This window comes from Myotis nattereri (genome assembly GCF_964212035.1).
Source record: "Myotis nattereri genome assembly, chromosome: 2".
Classification (NCBI taxonomy): Eukaryota; Metazoa; Chordata; class Mammalia; order Chiroptera; family Vespertilionidae; genus Myotis; species Myotis nattereri.
The window spans coordinates 74,163,512-74,187,324 of record NC_138076.1 but is presented as its reverse complement, the minus strand read 5'-3'; the positions used below and the strand labels follow the sequence as shown (position 1 = coordinate 74,187,324).

The window sequence follows — 23,813 nt, the reverse complement described above, 5'->3', positions numbered from 1 at the left end:
AGCAATTACTGGATGATAAAATATACTGCCATCCCTTCAGATAGACGTTCACCACCTAAAGAGAAAACGCATGAAAAAGAACTATTATGAATTAAGGTAAAGGCCTCCAGGAAAATCATAAGCCATGTGAATCAGCAACAATAGGAACCAGTGATTAATTCTGGGGAGAAGGAACCTCGAGAGGCTTTGGAAAGGGATCCACCAGGGAACCCTGTGAGGCTGATGAGACAGTACATATAACCAGCTAAACAGTATGCCTGTCTGTCCCATGGTCTTTATTAAATTGCTACTGATATCACTATTACAAAGATATATTTAGAGGGAGGATGGAGTGGTTGGAATTGACCATTCATTGTTCCAGGGGTGATAAGCTACCATCCCACTCAGAGACCACAATCCTATCACACAGTAACAATTTCCAACAACCCATCAACTACTGCATTCTAACTTCAATATTCCTAAATGTTACAAATAAACTTTTCCAGCTCTCAATTTGTCTTAATAAAATTATAAAAAGTTCCTTAGCCAGAGGTTTCTGTGAAAATTTACCACTACCTGAATTTTTAAAAAAGCATACATACTAACAATAATTTGTTCACATTTAGATTTCATATAGTATTTTAATATTAAATAAGAAAATAATTATGTTCTTACAGCATACAAAATATAGTCAATAATATTGTAATAATTATGTATTGTGCCAGTTGGATACGAGAAATGTCAGGGGGAACACTTTGTGAAGTACATGATTGTCTAGCCCCGTGGTCGGCAAACTGCGGCTCGCGAGCCACATGCGGCTCTTTAGCCCCTTGAGTGTGGCTCTTCCACAAAATACCACGTGCTGGCGCGCATGTACAGTGCAATTGAAACTTCATGCCCCATGCACAGAAGTCGGTATTTTGTGGAAGAGCCACACTCAAGGGGCCAAAGAACCGCATATGGCTCCGAGCCGCAGTTTGCCAACCACTGGTCTAGCCACTATGTATACACCTGAAACTAATCCAATAATACTGAATGTAAACCATTCTTAAAAAATTTAATAAATACATAAAAATATAAAAAGTCAATAAAATTTTTAAAAAAGAAAAGTGAATAAAATGTCAATTTAAAAAAATTTCCTTTCAATTGCTTACAAGTAAGTTACAACATGCGATATGTCTTCTACAGCCAAGCGCTGCCAAGTAGCCTGCAGAGATGCTGCAGAGGGAAGAACAGGCCTCCGTACAGCAATCGGCACCAGCTTGCCAGGCACAGGTGAGCCTCTCTGGAAAGGGGATCTGCAGCCCCATGAAGGCTTCACATGACTGTGGCCTGAGCCACGTCTCACCGAGACCTCAATCAGAAACCATCCTGCTTCTGAATTTTTGACCCCAAAAAATGTGAAATGTTAAGAATGTATAAGACACTAAGTTTTGGGATAATTTACTATTTAGCAACAGACGATTAATACAAAGATCCTCACAGAATACTTTTAAGTGCCTAAAGCATATACAATTACAAAGAAAACTAAATAAAATGGTGTTATGAAAATACTAAAAACTAATTGTAATATAGTAATATATTCATCTTCACAAATGCATTAATAACAAGAGATAACAAAGTCTAATTTCAATAGTGTGGTATATAAACTGTATTTTGAAATATCTTCAATAACTACAATGTCTTCTTTTTTTTTTAATTAAATCTTTATTGTTCAGATTATTACATTTGTTCCTCTTTCCCCCCTCCATGACTCCCCTCCTCCCAGTTCCCGCCCCACCCTCCGCCCTCACCCCCCACCCACTGTCCTCATCCATAGTTGCACGATTTTTGTCCAGTCTCTTCCCGCATCTCCCACACCCCTTTCCCCCTCAAGAATAGTCAGTCCATTTCCTTTCTATGTCCCTGATTCTATTATAATAACCAGTTCATTCTGTTCATCAGATTATTTATTCACTTGATTCTTAGATTCACTTGTTGATAGATGCATATTTGTTGTTCATAATTTGTATCTTTACCTTTTTCTTATTCTTCCTCTTCTTAAAGGATACCTTTCAGCATTTCATATAATCCTGGTTTGGTGGTGATGAACTCCTTTAGCTTTTCCTTATCTGTGAAGCTCTTTATCTGACCTTCAATTCTGAATGATAGCTTTGCTGGATGAAGTAATCTTGGTTGTAGGTTCTTGGCATTCATCACTTTGAATATTTCTTGCCACTCCCTTCTGGCTTGCAAAGTTTCTGTTGAGAAATCAGCTGACAGTTGTATGGGTATTCCCTTGTAGGTAACTGAGTTTCTTTCTCTTGCTGCTTTTAAGATTCTCTCTTTGTCTTTTGACCTTGGCATTTTAATTATGATGTGTCTTGGTGTGGTCCTCTTTGGATTCCTTTTGTTTGGGGTTCTCTGCGCTTCTTGGACCTGTAAGTCTATTTCTTTCACCAGGTGGGGGAAGTTTTCTGTCATTATTTCCTCAAATAGGTTTTCAATATCTTGCTCTCTCTCATCTTCTGGCACCCCTATAATTCTGATGTTGGTACGCTTGAAGCTGTCCCAGAGGCTCCTTACACTATCTTCGTATTTTCGGATTCTTTTTTCATTTTGCTTATCTGGTTGGGTGTTTTTTGCTTCTTCGCATTTCAAATCTTTGACTTGATTCTTGCGCTCCTCTAGTCTGCTGTTGGGAGTCTGTATAGTATTCGTTATTTCAGTCCGTGTATGCTTAATTTCTAGTTGGTTCTTTATCACAACATCGAGGGTCTCATTAGATTTCTCGAGGATCTCATTAAGTTTATCGGTGGCTTCTAGACAGTTCTTGAGAGACCTTAAAAGTGTGGTTCTGAACTCTATATCTTCCATTGACAATTTTGTCCTGTTTGTTTGTCTCCGCATTTTGTTATGCTTTCTTGGTGCACCCCCTAGTGGTCTTTGTGCGCAGTCTTGTAGTTAAGCCTTGATTGTTGTAGCTAATAGTAGGGGGGATTTGACCTCCAGGCCAAGTGGCTGTGAGAATCAGCTGTGTCTGCAGTGAGAGAACTTCTGTCCTCTAGGGAGGTGCTAATCTGGCGTTTGCCTGAGGCTATCCGGCAAATGCCTTTGTGCAGGGCTTGGACGGGGCGGGTGGGTCGCACTGGATCAACAGGGTGGGCCGGAGAGAGCAGTTATGGCTGCTCTCAGTCCTGTCCCCAGGGGCTCTGCCTCTCCGAGTCCCAGCAAACGCTGCAAACCTCGGAGAGAAAGCTGCCTTCGAGTTCCAATCGAAGCCAGACAGTCCCGCTTCTCCCGTTTGAGTCAGGGTCCCTAAAGACTCGCCGGGATCTGGAGCTCAGAGTCTGCGACTCCCTCCCGATTGAAAACGCCAACCGCACCCTCAGCCACCAGCCCGCTCTGCATGCACTCCGCACCTCAGTATTTGACTTCAGCACTGTGCCTCCTCTGAGTGTCGGTATGCGTTTCTCTTTCCTCCTAGTTGTAGGACTTCCACTCAGCCAGCGTTCCTGTGGTTCTGGGTGATGTCCGTTCTGTCTTTTAGTTTCACTTTTGAAGTGGTTGTTCGAGGCAGCAAACTCCGGGGTTAACCTATGCCGCCATCTTGGTTCTCCACTCTTCAATAACTACAATGTCTTGAAAACATCTGTGATTTCTATGTTGATAAAGTCAGGCAGGCCAAATCCTACGGTATGGGGAGTGAGGGGGGCAGAACCTTTATTCATAAGTTTTAAAAATACTAAATTTCGCCGAAACCAGTTTGGCTCAGTGGATGGAGCTTCAGCCAGCGGACTGAAGGGTCCCAGGTTCGATTCCGGTCAAGGGCATGTACCTCGATTGCGGGCACATCCCCAGTAGGAGATGTGCAGGAGGTGGCTGATCGATGTTTCTCTCCCATCGATGTTTCTAACTCTCTATCTCTCTCTCCCTTCCTCTCTGTAAAAAATCAATAAAATATATTTTTAAAAAAATACTAAATTTCATTTACCAGTTAATGAAAATAAAAATTTAATATTTTCCTATTCAAGTTCAAGGATTCAAGGGCACCATAAATTCTACCACAAACCCAGGTCAAGAACCCTTAGTAGGCAGATATGGAATAGTACCAGAAATAGTGGTAGAAAAGACCAAAGTAACTCAAGTTCTAATGCCTTCAATGAATCAGTGGGAGGGACAAGAAAACGTACAGTTAAGACCAACTAGGAGAAATGCACAGAAATGCTTAAAAAGAGCTGGAAGCTTTTGAAGGAAGAAGATACCAGAAAAGTAAAAACTTCAAAGAACATCTGGGGTTCCACAGAACAAGAAGGAAAGCATGAATTCAAAATGACAGGCTTTGAGATACAAAGGTCAAAGTAGGAGGCTTTGGGAGGCCTAGAGGAGTTGAGAAACAATGTGAGATTAGAAGAAAAAGTAGAAGCCTCTAGGTCAGCTGTTCTCAACCTGTGGGTCACGAGCCCTTTGGGGGTCGAGAAACCCTTTCACAGGGGTCGCCTAAGACCATCGGAAAACACATATATAATTACATATTGTTTCTGTGATTAGTCACTATGCTTTAATTATGTTCAATTTGTAACAATGAAATTGGGGGTCACCACAACATGAGGAACTGTATTAAAGGGTCGCGCGGCATTAGGAAGGTTGAGAACCACTGCTCTAGGTGCATGTTGATGATATCAATTAAATATATATGACTTCTGATGTTGACTCAGGTCAGCAGAAAATTGAGTTGAATTGTAAATAACTAATGAAAATTAATAAGGAAACATAAATCATGAAACCATGTAGACTGTATCTTATTCATCTTCTCTGTACCTACCCTAGTTCAGGCCACTTGGACAACTGCTACAACCTCCTAAATTGCCTCCATGTCTTCACTGCCCCTTCCCTCTACGCTACCTTCCCTGGAGCTGTTCTCTACACTGACATCATTTTGATCTGAAATGTAAACCCAATCATGTCCCACATTCCTGTGCTTTAAACCCTTCAACCTTTGCACCCCCATTACTCAGAGGATGACACTCAAATATCTTACCATGCCTCAAAGATCCACTGTAATCTGAACCTTACTTCCTCTCCAGACAAACTCTTCACCATTCCACCACCCTTACACTCAATGATCTAGATACAATGAGTAACCTAAAGTCTCCTAAGTGTGTCAATGCTATTTCATGTGCCTAAAACTTATTCACATCCACAACTCATATCCCACCCACTTAATCTGGTGAATTTCAATTCAATCTTTAGCTCTCAGTTTGAGCTGCATCTCATGTAGGAGCCTTCCTGACTCCTCAAGGCTAAATTAGATCCTCCAGATCTAGGGCTTGCTTACTTACAGAATAGTACATATACTACTCTGAAATTGCTTCGTATCATAGAAATTTATTCAACTAGGGCATAAGTACCTGATAACAGGAATTGTTATTTTATTCACTAAACTATTCCTAGAACTTAGCAGAGTCCTAAATATGAAGTGTGTCTTTTATTAATATTTGTTAAGTGAATAAATTTATGAATAGCTTTCTATCTCCCATAGCTGGGACACAAGCCACTGCTTCTTGCCTTCCAAATCCTTCTCAACAATATCAGGAAGAATGCCAGGTGTTGTGGCCTTTACATATTCAATAAGAAAACCAAGACTCTTTCCACACTGATCAAAGAGCAGCCTGCTACACTAAAAACAAGCATGAATTTCTGTAATGTAAAACCACAGAGTAAGATAGTAAGAAAAACCTCAAAGGAGCACAAAATCATTTTAAAAGAATGTAATATTCAAAAAACGTTTAATTTCTATCTACCCACATCTACTCAAAGTATAATGATAATTGCATATATTCAAATATTGCAGTTCTCTTTTAAAAACAAATGTAAATTAGCTTTGGAAATGACTGTAACACTTTATTTTTGAATGACAGACAACAGTACTCACTCATGAAAATTATCCAAAGATATCAACAATTGCTTTCTACTTGACAACCTGACACTTTCACTAGGAATCCATTCAGTTGACATCCAGGGAAGTAAACGTATTAGAGTAAAAAGTTGTTACAACTCCTGCCAGCTTAGATTCCAACTCCTTCTTCAAAACTCAGCTGAAGTCACCTCTTTGAAGTCTTCCCCAAGATCAAAGTTGACCTTACGACTTCCACTGAACCTAATATACTACTGTTCCAGCTCCTATCACACTGCACTCAAATGTATAGTGATTATGTACACATCTGTTTCCCCACTGTTCCCAGAGGGAAGAGGCAGTCTTATTCATCATTGTGTTCCTATGATAGTAGGTACTCAATAAATGTTTAATGAATGAATGGATAAAAGGATGAATAAACAAGTCTACTACACTCTACTACATTTTAGTATATTCAACACTGAGAGCTCTTGATCTTATTCCCAAATCTGTACTGATTTGAGGAGGAGCTCTCTAAACTATTTCATAAATATTTAACGACCCTAAGATAGTACTTAAGTGTTACTACTGGAAACGTAAGTACAGGAAGCTTTAATTAACTCATAGTAATGGGCTCAGAAAGGCCCACCTGACTTAGTGAATACTTTAAATTTTATAAAACTTATTTTAGTGTATTTTACCACATATATTTCATTGCCCCAGTCCACACTGGTATTCCTATTTTACACACAAGAAAGAGTATATTTTTAGTTTAGAGTTTTACAAAAAAATTGTGGAAAATAGTATCACTGTTTTTAATTTACTAAGAAAAATATAATAAGTTCATAAAAATGCAAAATAAAAGTTTTATATCCTAGTAGGCCAATAAGAAATTATTTTAAATAATTCTTTTAAGTTGAGCTCACTTTTAAAGCTAATGATTTTGTTTTATTAACTGACTTGGAAGTTAGGTACACGTTCATATAATCAAAATCACGATTTTCTTTCATTAAAATAATTTTATTTTGTTTTATTTTTATACATATGATGTCTGATTTAGCATGCTTATACCACAAGACATATCACATCTAGGTACAGGAATAGTCTGCCAGCAGATAAAAGCAGTCCTGGTAGGCTTGTTCATTTGGAGAACTCCTCTTTGAGTGAACCAGCTTCACGGAGTGTGCTGGAGTTTTCTGGTAGCAGTTAGTTATACTGAGTGAGTCAAGAGGCCCATAGAGAACAGTGAAAACTGCTGAAAGCACTCACCAAAACCCATGCCCAGACTGGGTGACAACCTCAGTGGCTCTAGGACCCCAATCCCCATGGTGAACTTTAAGGGGAACCAGGAAAGCCTGTAACTTTATCGGGAAGCAGATCGCAGTTGTGAGATCTGTAAGCGGTCTCCATCCAGTCTTCCTGTGTCCTGGCAATTTAAATAATCTCATATCTTTACCTGTTGCCATTTCAGTCACATACATCACTATTCCTCTGGCATAAACCTTTCTCAGTTATATTCACTAGAAATGAATATTCAAAATAATTCATTTCTTAGTTCATTTCTTATCGCAGAAAACTTTTTAGATACAATCCTATATAATAAAGAGCTAATATGCAAATGGCCATTGCGCCCTTGCGCCCGGGCCAGAGGACCTGAGACCGTGCCCTGGCACCAGGCCGGGGGACCTGAGGCTGCACCCCTCACCTGGCGGGGCTTCACAGGGGACCTGAGACAGTGCCCCCTGCCTGGTGGGCTTGACAGGGGACCTGAGACTGCGGCCACCACCTGGTGGGGCTTGATGGGGGACCTGAGGCTGCATCCCCCACCCCTGCACCAGGGCCAGGAGACCTGAGGCTGCACACCCCCCAGCAGCGGGGCCGGGGGACCTGAGGCCGTGCCCCCTGCCCAGGCAGGACTTGACGGGGGACCTGAGGCTGTGCCCCCTGCCCAGTGGGGCTTGACAGGGGCCCTGAGGCCGCGCCCATCCACCCTGCGGGGCTTGACAGGGGTGGGGCTGGCTGGGTCTGGGTCTCACACAATTTTGAGGCGTACACAAGTGAACGGGGACTTGACTCTGGGCCCACGGCACACCCCTGACTCTGACAGGAGGGAGATTTTCATATACATTTTACTAATTTTCTTTCATCTCTGACACTTCTATTATAGAGAAAGGGCAAATAGCAATATTAAAATATTTCCTCTAATTAATTCCCTTTTAATGTGCACGTGCACGAATTTTGTGCACCAAGCCACTACTCCTATATAATAAAGAGCTAATATGCAAATGGTCATCACACCCTCGCGCCAGGGCCAGGGGACCTGAGGCTGGGCCGGGGGACCTGAGGCTGCGCCCCCTACCTCGGGGTCAGGGAAACTGAGGCTACCCCCCTGCCCCGGTGCCAGGAGACCTGAGGCCGTGCCCCCCACCCAGAGGGGCTTGACGGAGGTGGGGCCGGGTGGGTCTGGGTCTTGTGCAATTTCGAGGTGCGCACGGGTAGGCAGTGACTTGACTCTTGTTCTCGCAGCATGCCCTAGACTCTGACAGGAGGGAGATTTTCATATACATTTTACTAATTTTCTTTCATTTCTGACACTTCTATTATAGAGAAAGGGCAAATAGCTATATTAAAATATTTTCTCGAATTAATTCCCTTTTAATGTGCACAGATTTCGTGCACCAGGCCACTAGTGTGTTTATAATTTTGTAGATACAATATGCTTACAATTATAATTCTCTCAGGATTAAAACCAACGGCTCTGGCCCAGCTGGCATGGCTCAGTGGTTGAGCATTGACCCATGAACCAGGACGTCACGGTTCAATTCCTAGTCAGGGCACATGCCCAGGTTGCAGGCTTATCCCCAGTGTGGGGTGTGCACGATGCAGCCAATCAATGATTCTCTCTCATCATTGATGTTTCTAGCTCTTTCTCCCTCTCCCTTCCTCTCTGAAATCAATAAAAATACCTTTAAAAAAAAAAAAAGGCCAACAACTCTGATATAAATTTCCCTTGTCAGTTTAAAGGTCAGAAGTCTCAGATAGATGGCTTAAAGGAAAAATGAGAAAATAATGAGACATACACTGAGATTTTACACTGGCACTCTTGGTGTAGAAAGGGACAGCACTTAGGTGGCAGTATAACTCGCTTGTTAAAGATCGTATTCTCTGGGGCCAGTCTGCCAGAGTTCCCTGGCTGCCCCATGACTTTAAACAAGTTACTTAACCTCTCTCTTACCTCAGTTTTTCCATCTTTAAAAATATGAATAATTCCCGGGTAGCATGGCTCAGTGGCTGAGGCTCAACCTATGAACCAGGAGGTCATGATTTGATTTCAGGTCAGGGCACATGCCCAGGTTGTGGGCTCGTTTCCCAATGTGTGTGTGGGGGGGGCGGGGGAGGGGGGGGGAGTGCAGGAGGCAGCTGATCAATGATTCTCTCTCATCATTTATTTTTCTATCTCTCTGAAATCAATAAAAAATATATTTTTAAAAATACATTTTTTAAATGAGAATAATGATGCCTACTCAGAGGCTTGCTCAAAAAATTAAATGTGCTTATAAAGCTAACATTCGGAATAGTACTTAGCACACAGCTAATAATTACATGATCCTTACTATCACTTCACACACCTTCTTCCAATCAGCAGCTATGTTTTCACATTCTCTAAGTAAATTCTCTAACAACTTACACATCTTTCTATTCCCTGGAAGTTTCCTGCATGTTGACTAAGGAATATATATCAAATCAGAAAAGCAGGCTCCTACCATAGAGGCCTTAGATGCCATGTTAAAGAGCTTGGGCTTGATCTACACATAACGGGTGCAATTAAGCAGTTTCAAATAAGGTAAAATATTATCAGAAGTGCAATTTAGACAGGTCACTCTGGTTGCTGCGCAGGAGGTCGGTTTTATAGAGAGCAATAGGAAGTTGTGAGTCCTGACAAGAGATAATAAAAAAACTGGTGCTCTAATAGAAGGAATTCAGAGAAGAAAATATTCAAGAAATAATTAGAAACATTAGAAGGGTGAAGCTATTAGAAGGGTGAAGGTGCCTTATAAGAGAGTACAGGAATGAAAACGAGAAAAGTGAAAGGTTTAATTTGGGGCATGTAGAATTTCAAATACAGATTAGACATCTATATGAAGGTAGTCAGAGGCTAATACACTGATATCTCAACTTGAGAAAAAGGTCACAGACAGAGTTATAGACAAGAGTGATTATGTACAGAGGAGAGCAGTGGCTTTAGGAAAGAAACCTGAGAAATCATAATAGTTTGATAGGCAAAGGAAAAACACAGAGAGAGAGAGAAAAGGAAAGGTCAGAGGGATATAAAACCAATAGTTTAGTATAGCAGAGCCAAGAAATCTTCATTTTTCAAACAGAAAGGAGACAACTGGATCAAGCAGAGCAAAGAATCCAGTGAATTTCCAAAGATTAAAAATTAATGAATATCACAGGATAAGCACGGTCATCCTATATAATAAAAGGCTAATATGCAAATTGTCCCCTCAGGAATTCGACCACTCGCTATGACGTGTGCTGACCACCAGGGGGCAGTACAGAACAAAGGAAGGCCCTGGCCAGCAGCTGGCAGACAGGGAAGAAAGGCCCAAATCAGCCCTGATCACCGGCCAAGCCTACGGACCCTACCCATGCACAAATTTCGTGGACCTCTAGTTTCATAATGAAGCAGGAATTTGGGGGGAACATAGGCAGGCTTGGGGATTTTTTTAGAATTGGGGTCTATGGAAAAGCATGGGGCTGCAGACTGGGAGAAGGTACATTTCCATAACACAAGGAAGCCAGGTGCAGTTACATTTCCATAGACAAAGAAGCAGCAACAGGTATATTTACATAAGACAAGGGAATTGGAAGTAGCCAAGAAAGGTCTATATTTACAAAATAAAAAGAAGAAAGCCCAAAGGGAATAGGAAAACAATAAGGAGGGAGGGGGAGAGAACCTCAGATGTCCCAAGTGAGGTTCAACATTTGACCTCAGGAGTTACTACAGTAACCAGTCTAAGGGAATAATGACCAATCAGAGGGGATATCAAGGCACCAGGATCTGCAGCCTATACAACCATAGGGAAAGGGAACCCAGTGGGACCCTTTTCCCCCTCCCTACATGAGAGTCAGTACTGTGGGATTCTTTGCTTCTCCCCATGTGGGAGTCTGTACTTGTTCTTCAATAAATTTCCAGCTTTAGCCCTGGCTGGGTAGCTCAGTTGGTTAGAGCGTCACGCCAATAAATTTCCACTTTTGCTATACCACTTTCTGTCAGTGGATTCATTCTTCAATTCCGGCGGACAAAGAATCCGGGTTCCAGTCCAAACATTCGGTATCAATAATAATAAAGGATTCATAATAGTCATAAATGTATATTTACTTAATTGGAATGCTTCAAAAAAATGACGCAAAAAAAGCTGAATAGAAGTGAAAAGATAATTTTAAAATCCTAAATTATATTTGGAGACGTCAACACTTCTTTTTCAATAATTGTCAGAACATGCAGGCAGAAAATCAAAAATATATAAGATATGAACAACACCACCAACCAATTTGACCCACTTACTACTGATAGACCAGTTTTAACAAACAGTGCACATGGAACATTCACCAAGATAGACCACATTCTCAGACAGAAGGCAAGATTCAAAATTGAAAAGGACTGAAATCACACAAACTATGATCTCTTGCCAAGGGAATTATATTACAAATCAGTAACAGAACAGTATCAGAAAACTCCTCAAATACTTGAAAATTAAACAGCATATACCTAAATAACCAATGAGCCAAAGGGAAAAAATATCCACAGGAAATCAGAAAGTATTTTGAATATTCAGAAAATGATGCCACAGGCTCTCTGAGAAAAAATTAGAGCATAAAATTCCTATATTAGAAAACAAGAGTCTAAAAAAATACAAGAAAACAAGAGTCTCAAATCAATTATTTAAGTTTCCACCTTAAGAAACCAGAAACAGAATAAAGAAGAGGAAGGAACTAGTAAAAATAAAAGAACTATAAAGAAAATTTCTCGCCGAAACCGGTTTGGCTCAGTGGATAGAGCGTCGGCCTGCAGACTGAAAGGTCCCAGGTTCAATTCCAGTTAAGGGCATGTACCTGGGTTGCGGGCACATCCCCAGTAGGAGATGTGCAGGAGGCAGCTGGTCGATGTTTCTCTCTCATTGATCTTCTAACTCTCTATCTCCCTTCCTCTCTGTAAAAAATCAATAAAATATATTAAAAAAAAAAAAAAGAAAATTTCTGAAACCAAAGCTGGTACTTTCAAAAGATCAATGAAATTAACAAACCTCGAGAGTCCAGGGATGGGAAACATCCGGCCACAGGCCTTCATTTGCTCTGGCCCCTGCCAAGGCATTAGGTGTGAGTGAATTAAATGTTTGACCAAATACAGCAGGCTAATTTTTAAATTGGTAATTTTGTATGGCCCTTGAATGATGTTATAAATATCCAAATGGCCTGGGGAGAAAAAAAGGTTCCCCACCCCTGCCAAATCATACTAATCAGGGGGAGAAAACAGAAGGCACAAATTATCAGTATCAGAATTGGAGTTGGAGATCAACACAGATCCTACACTTAAAGGATAAAAAAATGTTATAAACAACTTATAATTCAACAACACAGATGTGGAAAATTCCTTGAAAGAAAATGACAAGATCTCAGAACTTTCTCTAGTTGCTACATAGGCCAATGTCTGGTTTTCTAGCTACAGCTGTGAACCATGTGGGTCATGAAATTAAAGGACTGGATTGGATCACTTTTTTGGTTGTCTTGGGTTTTTAATGGAATGGAAAAGATCAAAAAGGAAAGGATCCCAGTTTATTATGCTTAAAAATGTTAAATACTGTTTCTTAAAACATGTTTCAACTGAGAGAGAATTTGTATGTATGTGTGTACCGGGCTACAAAATAAAATGTATTCCTTACTGTGGGGCCTCATCAAAGTTTAAAAACCACTGCTGGCAGGCAAAACAAGGGATTCTGATAGCAATGCTGAAGTCCATGGGAAAAAATAAGAAATTATCAGTAGGAGCACTGTACTTCCGACAAATGATTGTGAAGGACAGGGAAGAAAAAAGCAAGGCAAACAACTCCTAAAACACTCAGTGCACATGGAGATGGAGAAGTCAGCACTGTGATATCCACATTCAGTTTCTCCCAGTTTACCTTTTAAAAATTGTCTCCCCTCACTGTACTCCTCCCTTTTCGTCTCTACAAGGAAAGCTTTCTTTTCAACCCCAACTATAACAATGGAGGGTGGTAAACTCAATGATTTTCTTCACCTTTATATTACCTTTGCACCTTGCACTGCACTTTAAACATAGTGAATGCTCAGATAGCATAAAATGAACACTGTTTAAAACATATTAACTCTGCCTTGGGACCTCAATGTTATAGTACTACGTCATTCTTTGAACCAAACAGTGTCCTGTGAAATTAAATTCTGATAGTAACTCAAGAAATAAGCTTAGTAGGTGAAGGACTAGTACTTTTGCAGGCCTTTAACAAAGCAACTGAAAGAAATGGGTTTTTAACATTAATGCTTCCCAGGATGTTTCTATTTAGTGTTTCTAAAACCCTGTTATTCAACACATGACTACAGCAGGCACCACTCTTAAATGCCTCTCTCTCAAGTTCTACCCAAGAAGGCTATCCACACTAAGAAGTTCTAAATTAAAAGCACACATGTAACGTGTATATTGTGGAGGTGGCAACCTTTAATTAGAAAACATAATGCTAGCATACATCAAAGCATTAGTTAGTGGCAAATGCTTTTCTGAACTCTAACTCACCAGAAATAGTTTAAAGAGCCCTCAAAATATCCAGCTATCTGGCCCTCCTCACAACTCTGCATAAATCTTCAAGCATGTCAAACTTGCAGCCGCCAGGAAGCATGTCTTGTATATACATATCCTGTAAGCCTCAATCGCAAATATGTCATACCACGCCTCTCTATCCACCAGGAAATATCTTTTAAAGGGGTTTAAAAAGCACAGAACTAAATGCAATAGTTCAACCTACTTGGGCTTAAGTGAAACACACCAAAACCCTATGAGGGGAAAGTATAATTAGTCATTCTTTACAAATAAGCAAACACATAATTGATTTATCAAGGTCACAGAGCTAAGAAGTGGTGAAATTCTGTCTTTCAATGTCTTTTGATTCCAAATCCAATGCTCTTTCCACACGGCATCAATCAACAGTAAGAAAAACCTTACTGTCAGTGTTTCCTGTTAAGCATAGTCATACTTATTCTCTAAGCTCCACAACAACGGGTACAACGCCCACACTAGACTATCTGCCCATCCTTTCCTGGACTTAAGAGCCAGGCTAATGCACAAGGTCAGAAGAAAACAACAGGGAGAGCTGGGGAGACCGCAGTTCAGCCAGTGAGTCCATGTGAAGAAGGTCAACAAGCAAATCAGGAGAGATGGGCATGAGTACATCTAAGATGAACGCAGGGGCAAGTCAACAGTCAGTGACCCAGGCAGGTGGTCAGAAAGACAGACAGCAGGTCCTTGTCAAAGGTTCTCCACCCTGGGCAAAAGCAAGACTCCATATCTGGGAAGCCTGACCTGGGCCAATCTGGCACAGATCCAAGGAAACCACAATACCACACAGGTTATCAAAACAGTTACTCATTCTTTTGTTGTGCCCAGATTTCAAGATTCCCAAGGGCCCAGCAGGGAGCCAGCGAGTCCGATGCAAAAGCAAAGAGTCATTTATTTCAAACCTAGGTCTGGCTCCCCTGCCCCCCTTACTGGCACAGCAGCAGGTGGCAGAGAGAGACCGAAGCCTGATGGGATGGGGGGTTTTATAGGAGGGTGGAGTAAGGGCAGGAGAGGGGACTGTGGGCCCTGCCGATTGGCCAGGTGCATCGGTGTCTCATTACACAGGATGTGGTCATAGTGATGGCGTGCACTTCCCTTGATTACCATTGGCTAGTCCAGAGAAATCCTGGGCATGGCCAATAGCGGCCTGGGCTTCCGGGAAGAAGCCCCCGCCAAGCACATGGCTCTGCCCAAAAATGGAGGGCCCAGGGCAAGATGGAGGGCACAGTCTTCGCCCCTCGATAGGCGTCCCTCCCCGAAGGCCGCAGGCCACTCCCCAGCACCCAGGAGCCCGGGGCGCCGTTCCCCTGCTGGAGGGGGCTCGTGCCGCCCCTGCTCCCCCAGAGCCCCGGGCCTGCCCCCTCTCCGCGGCCCTCGGCCTTCCCGGGCAGGAAACCAGACCGGGGGCGGCCAACCCAGCACAGGTGCCAGGAGACGGGCGGGGACAGGCTGGCGGGAGCCCGCCTCGGGGAACGCCAGGACCGACCGTGGGGAGCGCTGGGCATCAGGGCCTCTAGGTTGAGGTCTCGCCCTTTCACTTTCAATTCAACAAAGAACTTATGAAAATGCTTACCATATGCCAGATAACATACCTGGAAATATTAACAACACATTGTCTCTGTCTCCAAAAGGTATAAATTAATGAGAAAGACTGCTTTGATAAAAATATACACAGGGCACTATGGTAACAACCCAATGGCGCTGACCTTACTAAGCCCAGTTGCGACGAGTGGGGGAGAGGTGAGGAACGAAGGAAGGATGGGAAAAGCAGATTAAGAAAGTCTTGCCACCTGGCTGGTGTGGCTTAGTGGTTGAGTATCAACCTATGAACCAGGAGGTCATGGTGTGATTCCTGGTCAGGGCATGTGCCTGAGTTTCGGGCTCGATCCTCAGTGTGGGATGGGCAGGAAACAGCCGATCAATGAATCTCTCTCATCATTGATGTTTCTATCTCTCTCTCCCTCTTCCTTCCTCTCTGAAATCAATAAAAATATATAAAAAAATGAAGAAAATAAAGTCTTGCTCAGTGGTTAGAACATCAACCTCTGACCCAAAGGGTCATATGTTCAATTCCTGGGCAAGGGCACGTAACATGGTTGCAGAATCGATGTATCTCTCTCATGTTGATGTTTCTCTCTCTCTCCCCCTCTCTCTCCCCCTTTCTCTTTCCCTCTCTTTCTTTCCCTCCTCCCTCCCCTCCACTCACTCTAGTAATCAATGGAAAAAATATCCTTGGGTGAAGATTAAAAAAAAGAAAGAAGCCCTAACTGGTTTGGCTCAGTGGAAATGAAGTTTTGGGGCCCTGAAGGGAGCTGTGGATGGAGGCTTATCTGTCCCTCACAGTACCAAACCATTCCCTGGTTATGATTCAGAAAGCAAGGAATTCAATGCAGAAGTACAGGGGAAGCACATCATGGGTCAGAACATTGCAAATTATATGCGTTATCTAATAGAAGATGAAGATGCTTATACGAAACAGTTCTTTCAATACATAAAGAACAATGTAAGTCCAGACATGATGGAGGAGATGTATAAGAAAACTCATGCTGCTATACAAGAGAATCCAGTCTATGAGAAGAAGCCTAAGAAAGAAGTTAAAAAGAAGAGGTGGAACCATCCCAGAATGTCTCTTGCCCAGAAGAAAGTTCAGGTAGCTAAGAAGAGAGCAAGCTTCCCCAGAGCTTAGGAACGAGCTGCTGAGAGCTAATAAACCAAATCACAATTTTCTATGAAAATTTTTCAGAGAGACAATAAACTTATTAGACACACAGCTAAAAAAAAAAAAAAAAAAAGTCTTCACTGAGGAGAAACCCATTTATTAATGTATAATTCAGAGCAAGACTGGCTTCGAGAATAGCCTGTTGAAGCAACTCCATAACACAAATGTTTCTAAAGATTGTGGGCTAGCACTGTGCAGACAGAGTCCTAGAACAAAGGTATCAGAAAGGTAAGGGCATAGTCTGAATGAAAACGGGGGGAAATATAGACTGCCCATAAAATAGGAACAAACCTCAAAAAAACCATCATGTAGAATACTATACATCAATAGAAAGGAAGTAGTAATATGTTTCAACATGGATGAACCTTGAAGACATTATGCTAAGTAAAAACATTCAGACACAAGAGACTATATATCATATGACTCCATTTATATGAAGTGTCCAGAAGATGCAAATCTCTAGACAGAAAATAGACTGGCAATTGCCTATGGCTGAGGGAGCTGGAGGTAATTAGGGAGTGACTGCTTATGGGTATGAAGTTTCTTTTTTGGTGATGAAAATGTTCTAAAATTGATTGTGGTGATGGTTTCACAACTCTGAGGATATACTACAAAACACTGAAATGTACACTTTAAGTGGATGAATATTTGATATGTGAATTATAGCTCAATAAGGCTGTTACAAACATACCACTGTATATTCTCATAGAAGTTCAAACATAAACATTGCAGATGGTTTTATTATCGGCCTTAAGCCATTTGAAAACTAAATCGACAGAGTAAGTGTATAGGTGTGGAGCTGTGTGGAACAAGATTCAAGCCACAGCTGCACCACTTGCCAGCTGTGCATACTTGAGAGAGCTCCCAACTTAACCTGTCAGCCTCAGTGCCCTCGGTGGAAGAATGAGGACAACATCAACCTCGCAGGGTGAGAAATTACATACATCATCTTCATAAGTGCTCCACATTGCTACCATTTTCTAAATACTGTTGCCTAAGAAATAAATGTCATCCTGAAAAGTTTACATAAATGCCCTTTTCTTAGATACAATACAAAGGAATAAAACACAACAATCTAATTCAAGTTTTTTTAATCCGCATGTCAAGATCTAATAGCATGTCTCATTCACAGTTGCACATCCATCTTACCCTAAGATGGTAAGTGTCCAAGATGCTGCTCTAGATTACCAGGGATGTTAACAATTTCTGAGTGCCCACTATGTTTTAAGCACTCTGTTTCATATTTGATACAAGGTGAATTTGAATTCGAAACTTGGTCAGTAGAGTGAAATGCTTTGTCCTCCAATATATATACAAGAATCTATAAGGGTGCTATGACATGTTAATTCCTGATAAGAAGGGCTATTCTTTTCAACATGCAGAACATATACTAAGGTTGCCTGGTTCTCTTGTAAGTAAAATTTTTTAAAATTGCACATATGGTCTATTTTATTTAGCAACTATATATTTCTGAAAAGCCGATATGTCTTTAGCTATTTTTTTTACCTCTTTTTGAAGTACGAGAGCTGATTTAAATGATTTAAGGTTGACTAACAATTTGTAATTAGACAAGTTTTTTAAACATATCAACTAGTCCCTTTTACTATTTAAAAGCAACAATTTAATACATTTTACCAGTTCTGCCTCTTATTTTAGCACCATAACAAAGTACATTTCCAAAACATGCAGTTTTTAGCAATATCAAAGGTGTTAGCACAGCATGCTATCGACATCACATAGTTAGTTAAAATTCACAAGGAAACATTAAGAACCTTACCATGTCATCTGTCAATGTCCTAATATTTAAATGCTGTAAATGAAAGAAACCAATCGTATCAGTAATTTATAACAGCTTTTTAAAATTTTAACTAATAGAGTACATTTAAAATTCTACAATGCTAAGTTGAATGTAATTAAATTCCTGATAGTCTAATAAAAATGCATTATATATAGTTTTAATCACTTTCTTGAGAAGATGGGCAAAAGCTGCCCTGAATGTGGTAGTACCAAACGTTTCCTAAAATTTCTTGTATTTGTATACCAAACTAGAAATCTAACTGTGGTACAATTAATATATTCTCCCAATTAACAATATTAATTATCATTAAGTATATGAACTTAAAACACAATAAAGATTTAAATATAATTTTCAGAAAGTTGTTCACATTATAAAACAGTGAAACTTTAAATATACCATTAACATGCAACACAGTAGATAATGAAGTACTTTGCTGGCTTAATTAACTTAAACAATTCTAGAAACAAAGAGGAGAATACTAGAGCAAGTATTTGCATCTTTAACATCAGTATGATTTATCACTAGTGGTGACAGTAGACACTTCCAATTTCATTGCTAGCTTCTTCAAGAACCCTTTTGCTGATTTCCTTGCTAGACAAACATAAGGCCACTTTAGAAAATGAATAAATTAGTTTCCTGCGAAGTGGAGTTCACAAGAAAAAGTACTGGGGTGAGGGAGGGGGGATACAAATCTAAGTTTTATAAATTCCGGAGTCGGGAAAGGTTTTGTCTCTCAGTAGCTAGAATCAATTTCCAATTCTCCTTCCTCTTACTCATTATGGCATTAGATCATTGACCGGGCAGAAAATGGATCAAGTGCATTTCCTAAGTAGGAAATGCATTGTACTACTTTGTAAGAATCTACCTCAATGACCCAGGTTAAAAACTGTTACAGTATAAATCACTATCCCAGATTCTCTTCTGTCTTTCACCATGACGGTCCTTCATCTAGTACAGAGGAAACAGCAACTTGAGGAACCTAGAATGAGCTTTGTATACACCAAAGAGAATGCAGCTAAGTAAATGACGACACCATTCACCATTAACCACACCATTGGGTTCCAGACTGACTGCCTGCTAAATTAGAAAAAAAGTACAGTGGGGCCTTGACGAACGAGTGTCCCGACTAACGAGTTTTTTGAGATACCAGCTGTCTCTCGGGTGATTTTTTGCATTGAGTTGACAGAGTAATTGGAGTTAACGAGCTCCTTAATGAGCTCGGTCTCGGAACGAATTAAACTCGTAAATCAAGGCCCCACTGTAGTAATAACACTGGATTAACAAAGGGGTTAGTATTTAATTCTGGGCTGTAGAATTTGCTTTTAATCAATACTATCTCTAGTCCTTGAAATTAACAAATATGCACAAAGGTCCTTAAGAGTGAGTGTAATCCAGGGCAGGACTAAAATTTCTGAGGCACTTAAGGCTCCAGTGTCAGCCCAGAAACCATTACTAGAATTAAACCCAATCCTACCCCAAATCCACAGAAAAAGGAACATGGAAATCACAACTCTCATCACACCTGAAAGGGGGTCATTTCAAGGTTCTCTGATAAAACGAACATAGCTGACTTCTGACAATAGCATTCTGGGTGGCCCATTGGTTAAAACATAAGGCCAAATAATAAACATAAATATATGATAGCTATTGGGTAACTATCATCAAAGCCAAATACATGGTAATATTTAAAAATCAGAGGCTCAGTGCATGAAATTCATGCACTCAAGTGGGGGTGGGGGGTGGTCCCTAAACCAGACCTGTGCCCTCTTGCAGTCCAGGAGCCCTCGGGGGATGTCCGACTGATGGCTTAGGCCCGCTCCCCAGGGACGTTCTTAGTGCTGCTGCAAAGACTGAGCGGCACTCCCCCTGACCCAGATGAATTTATCAACTCAGCTAGGTGACACCTAAAGCCCTGGCATCCTTTGTGGGATGTCTGAATGTTAATATTAATTCATTCAAGTTTACTATAAAGTTTACATTCAAAGTTCAACCTGTTTAAATTATAGACTTCTAAACAGTGGAGGAAGTGGATGACTGACATAGAATCCTCAGATAATTCTGTGGGGCTTTAGCTTTGTGTAGCCACAAAACTACAGGGGTGATATCCTTAATTAAAAAAAAGAAAAGCCCGGCAGGTGTGGCTCAGGGGAGCACTGAACCAGGAACCAATAGGTCACCTGTTAGGTTCCTGTCAGGGCACATGCCCCAAGGGCATGCAGGAGGTAGCAGATCAATGACGTTTCTCTATCATTTATGTTTCTATCTATCCCTCTCCCTTCCTCTCTAAAAAAAAAATCAATAGAAAAATATTCTTTCTAAAAAAAGCTTTCACTAAAACAAAGAAGAAAAGACTTTATTATAAAAAGTTATTGCCTTCATATTGGTACTTGAGGTACTGTTTAGATATCTGGCTAACCAAGATCCTTAGAAAATGAAGTGTTTTTGTTTTACAGCTACCAGTCATGCTCTTTACTTCTGGTTGGGGAAATAGCAACTGCACGCATCAATCTAGTTCAGGAGTAGCATTTGCTGATACCCACACCAAGGAGAAAATAGAAACACAAAATTGACTATTAAGTGAAAGCAAATAGAAACACTTTTTAAAAATAGTAACAATTTGATAGCAACTTTCTAGGGTCATTATTTGCCCAAAACAAATTAAAAGCATATAGTTTTAGACGTTAAAACAGTCACACAAAGGTGACTTTGTGACCTTTATTACATTACCTGGTGCTAGTGTTGCTTTATGGGATAGTATAAAATGGGGATAATATCAAAATGTGAACAGTTCTGAACACGGGCCACTGGTAATTGGTTAGTGTGTGGTATGAAATTACATTAGGGCTCTTGTCCTAGCCCTAACATTTTAAAGCCAAAAACGCACCCTTCTTTCTGTTTCCATTGTGTTTCTCTACTTGCAAATTCTATTTTCTCCCTAAAAAGTAAGGAGTACCACATAGAGATATGTTTTCTACTCATGATGGTTCCTAGGAGGAATGGTCCAGAGGAGCACTCTCGAACTGAAAGAGAAAGTCTGTATAGATTTTTTTTCTTCTAAAGAACATGAGATCCGGAAAAAGGGGGCAAAAACACAGAACACGGATCTCTATATTCCATCAAAAACCTTTATTGAAGATAGCACATGCTGTCAAAAATAGATCTAGAGCTTTCAAAGCACTGTGATAAATGCTGTAAATATGAAGGGATATGAAGAAACAGTCCCACTTCCACACACTTAGTTTATAAGTAAAAGTTTACAAGTATGTAACAAAGACCAAATAAATTAACACAAAGCATTACCCTGGGATAAACATGCAATGAAAAAGATTCCAAACTGTAGCCAAGAATTTTAGCAATATTTTACATTGTCTTTCATTGGTTAGCACATTTGAACTAGCAGGGAACAAAGGATCTGTCCAATGTATTATCAAGTACATGAAAGCCACCACCAGGTGTCACAACTACAGGCTTGGGTAACTATCATCAGAGCCAAATACATGGTAATATTTAAAAATAGTTTTATCTGCTGCAAATCCATTGAATTCACTGTGGCATTATAAGAAATTTCCAACAAAAGGAAATCCAAGATTAAAGCTTCTAAACTCACATGACTCAGAACCAATTTTTATAAACTGGACCCTCTAAACCAGCTGGTTAATGGGCACAAAAAAAAACCACTAAGATTATCTTTGTTAAAGCAGACTATGGGGCCTCGGCTTCCCAAGATTCTGATTTAGTAAGTCTAAGGTGGGGCTTAAGAACCTGCATGTTTACGGGGCCCCCCAGTAAGCCCAGGACCAAGAGAAACCAGCTCCACACACCTCCCTCATTGACTACTCCCTCAACCTGGGCGCACGCGCACACGCACACACACACTTCTCATCATGTGACTCACTTTAAAACCGGTATCCCCGAAACAAGCTAAATGAAGGGTACAGAAGAAAATACAAGATGATTTCAAAGAAGCAAGAGGCAGGGAGCTGGTACACTTGGAACAGGTTTACTGCCATGAAGTGACAGGCACCAATTAGTACTGTTGAATTCTCTTAAAACAATTTCTGGTGTCTAGAATGAATTAACAATTGCTTAGTCTGTATCTAAGATACATTATCAAGACCTCCGTTCTCCATAGATCCTTCTCATAAGCATATGCTTAGACCCTAAGTACTGAAGATTGTTCTTTATATCCAACCATGACATGACACTATTTATTTGTCAAAATGAGTCAGTGACAGACTAATTTACTGACACAACAAAGTTATATCTTAAGGGGGGAAAAGCAAGAATCAGTCTTCTCTTAGTCTATAATGTGTGGGTAAGGATAATATGTTAAAGTGTTACTCACACTGTGTTAAAGCTCAGATTATTCCTTTCCACCAAAACACTTATGAATATGTATTTTGACCTAATAACATTTCTGGTCCACACAACTGTATTTATTTTAATGTGAACACCAAGTATAAAGATGGTAGAAATGTAAAGTGATATTACTACTAATCATGACACTAAACACACCTACAGTGTCTATCTAAGTGTCATCTCCCGGGCAACTACACACCCATAGATGTGAAAATATTCTTCAAGGGCTCCAGATTTAACATCTCAGAAGGTTCCAAATATAATACTGAAGTTTTCCTAGCACTGAAGATAAGAGTAGAGCTGCCTCTTTGATACCATAAAGCAAAGCTTTTAGGTTTATTGGCTTTGTCATTTTTTAATCTTGGGTGGAAAAAGGTGGGAAAGGAGACAGATGCTAGGTACAGATGGGAATTAGAAAAAGTCACTTGTTCCTCACAGCTTCTTTTAATCTGTCCATTATTCAAAGTCATAATCCTGTATACATCAGAAAAATAAACACCTGTTCATTATTCATTATCCAAGGCTTCCCTACTCTCAAGAATCAAGACCTCATTTCTCCATAGATCCTTCTTTGGGCAAGGAAAGTCATCAAGAAAGATCAACTTTCTGGGGAGGCATTATTCAAGTGTCAACAGAATTGAACAGAAAATATTCATTTCTAATACAACATAAGATTTTTTAGAAGCTGCAGCAGAACTGCTAGAAGGCAACCGCATCTCTAAAAAATCAATTATCAAGTTATTATTTGGAATTCTCACCTAGATTACATATCACAGACACTAGGCACCTAAGAAGTCATTTTTTATTCTAAAAAGAACCCTACTGTTCTTTTACTGTCAATAAACTCATCCAATGTTGAGGTAAAATTAAAGGGAAATCATTATGGCTAATTCCAGTAACACAGCTCTTATACCTATTTTAAGGTGTTCTCTTAGGCTGTTCCAGTTCTTTTCACCTATACTACGAGGCCAAAAACTTGTGTCCAAGGGGCCCAGAAAAAATCCATTTAAATCTCTGAGCAGCTTTACAAGTAGCTTTAGTTCTAGGCCTTTTCCATCATCTGGAGAAGGCTGAGAAGTATTTAAAGTATTAGCTGTAGGAAGATTTTAAATGGGCCCTGAGCATCAAAAATCACCTTTAAGATTATCCAAATTACTAGATTATTTCTGAAGAATGCTTCAGCCTCCTAGATGTCTTGTCCAAGATGCAAATTTAGACTGAATATCTCTGA

At 40.3% G+C, this 23,813-nt stretch overlaps 1 protein-coding gene across 4 annotated transcripts in view; it reads right to left on the bottom strand.

Moving 5' to 3' along the window:
* Window positions 1-23,813, bottom strand: part of DIAPH3 (diaphanous related formin 3) — a gene marked incomplete at its 5' end in the record, with an annotated part of 567,305 nt that overhangs the window by 515,987 nt on the left and 27,505 nt on the right. Inside the window, one exon of one of the 4 annotated variants that reach the window (XM_081083267.1) lies at window positions 18,203-18,235. The exons of the other annotated variants lie outside the window; for them this stretch is intronic. Coding sequence (XP_080939393.1) covers window positions 18,203-18,235 — 33 coding nt within the window. The remainder of the gene's footprint in view (window positions 1-18,202; window positions 18,236-23,813) is intronic. 4 annotated transcript variants of the gene reach the window in all.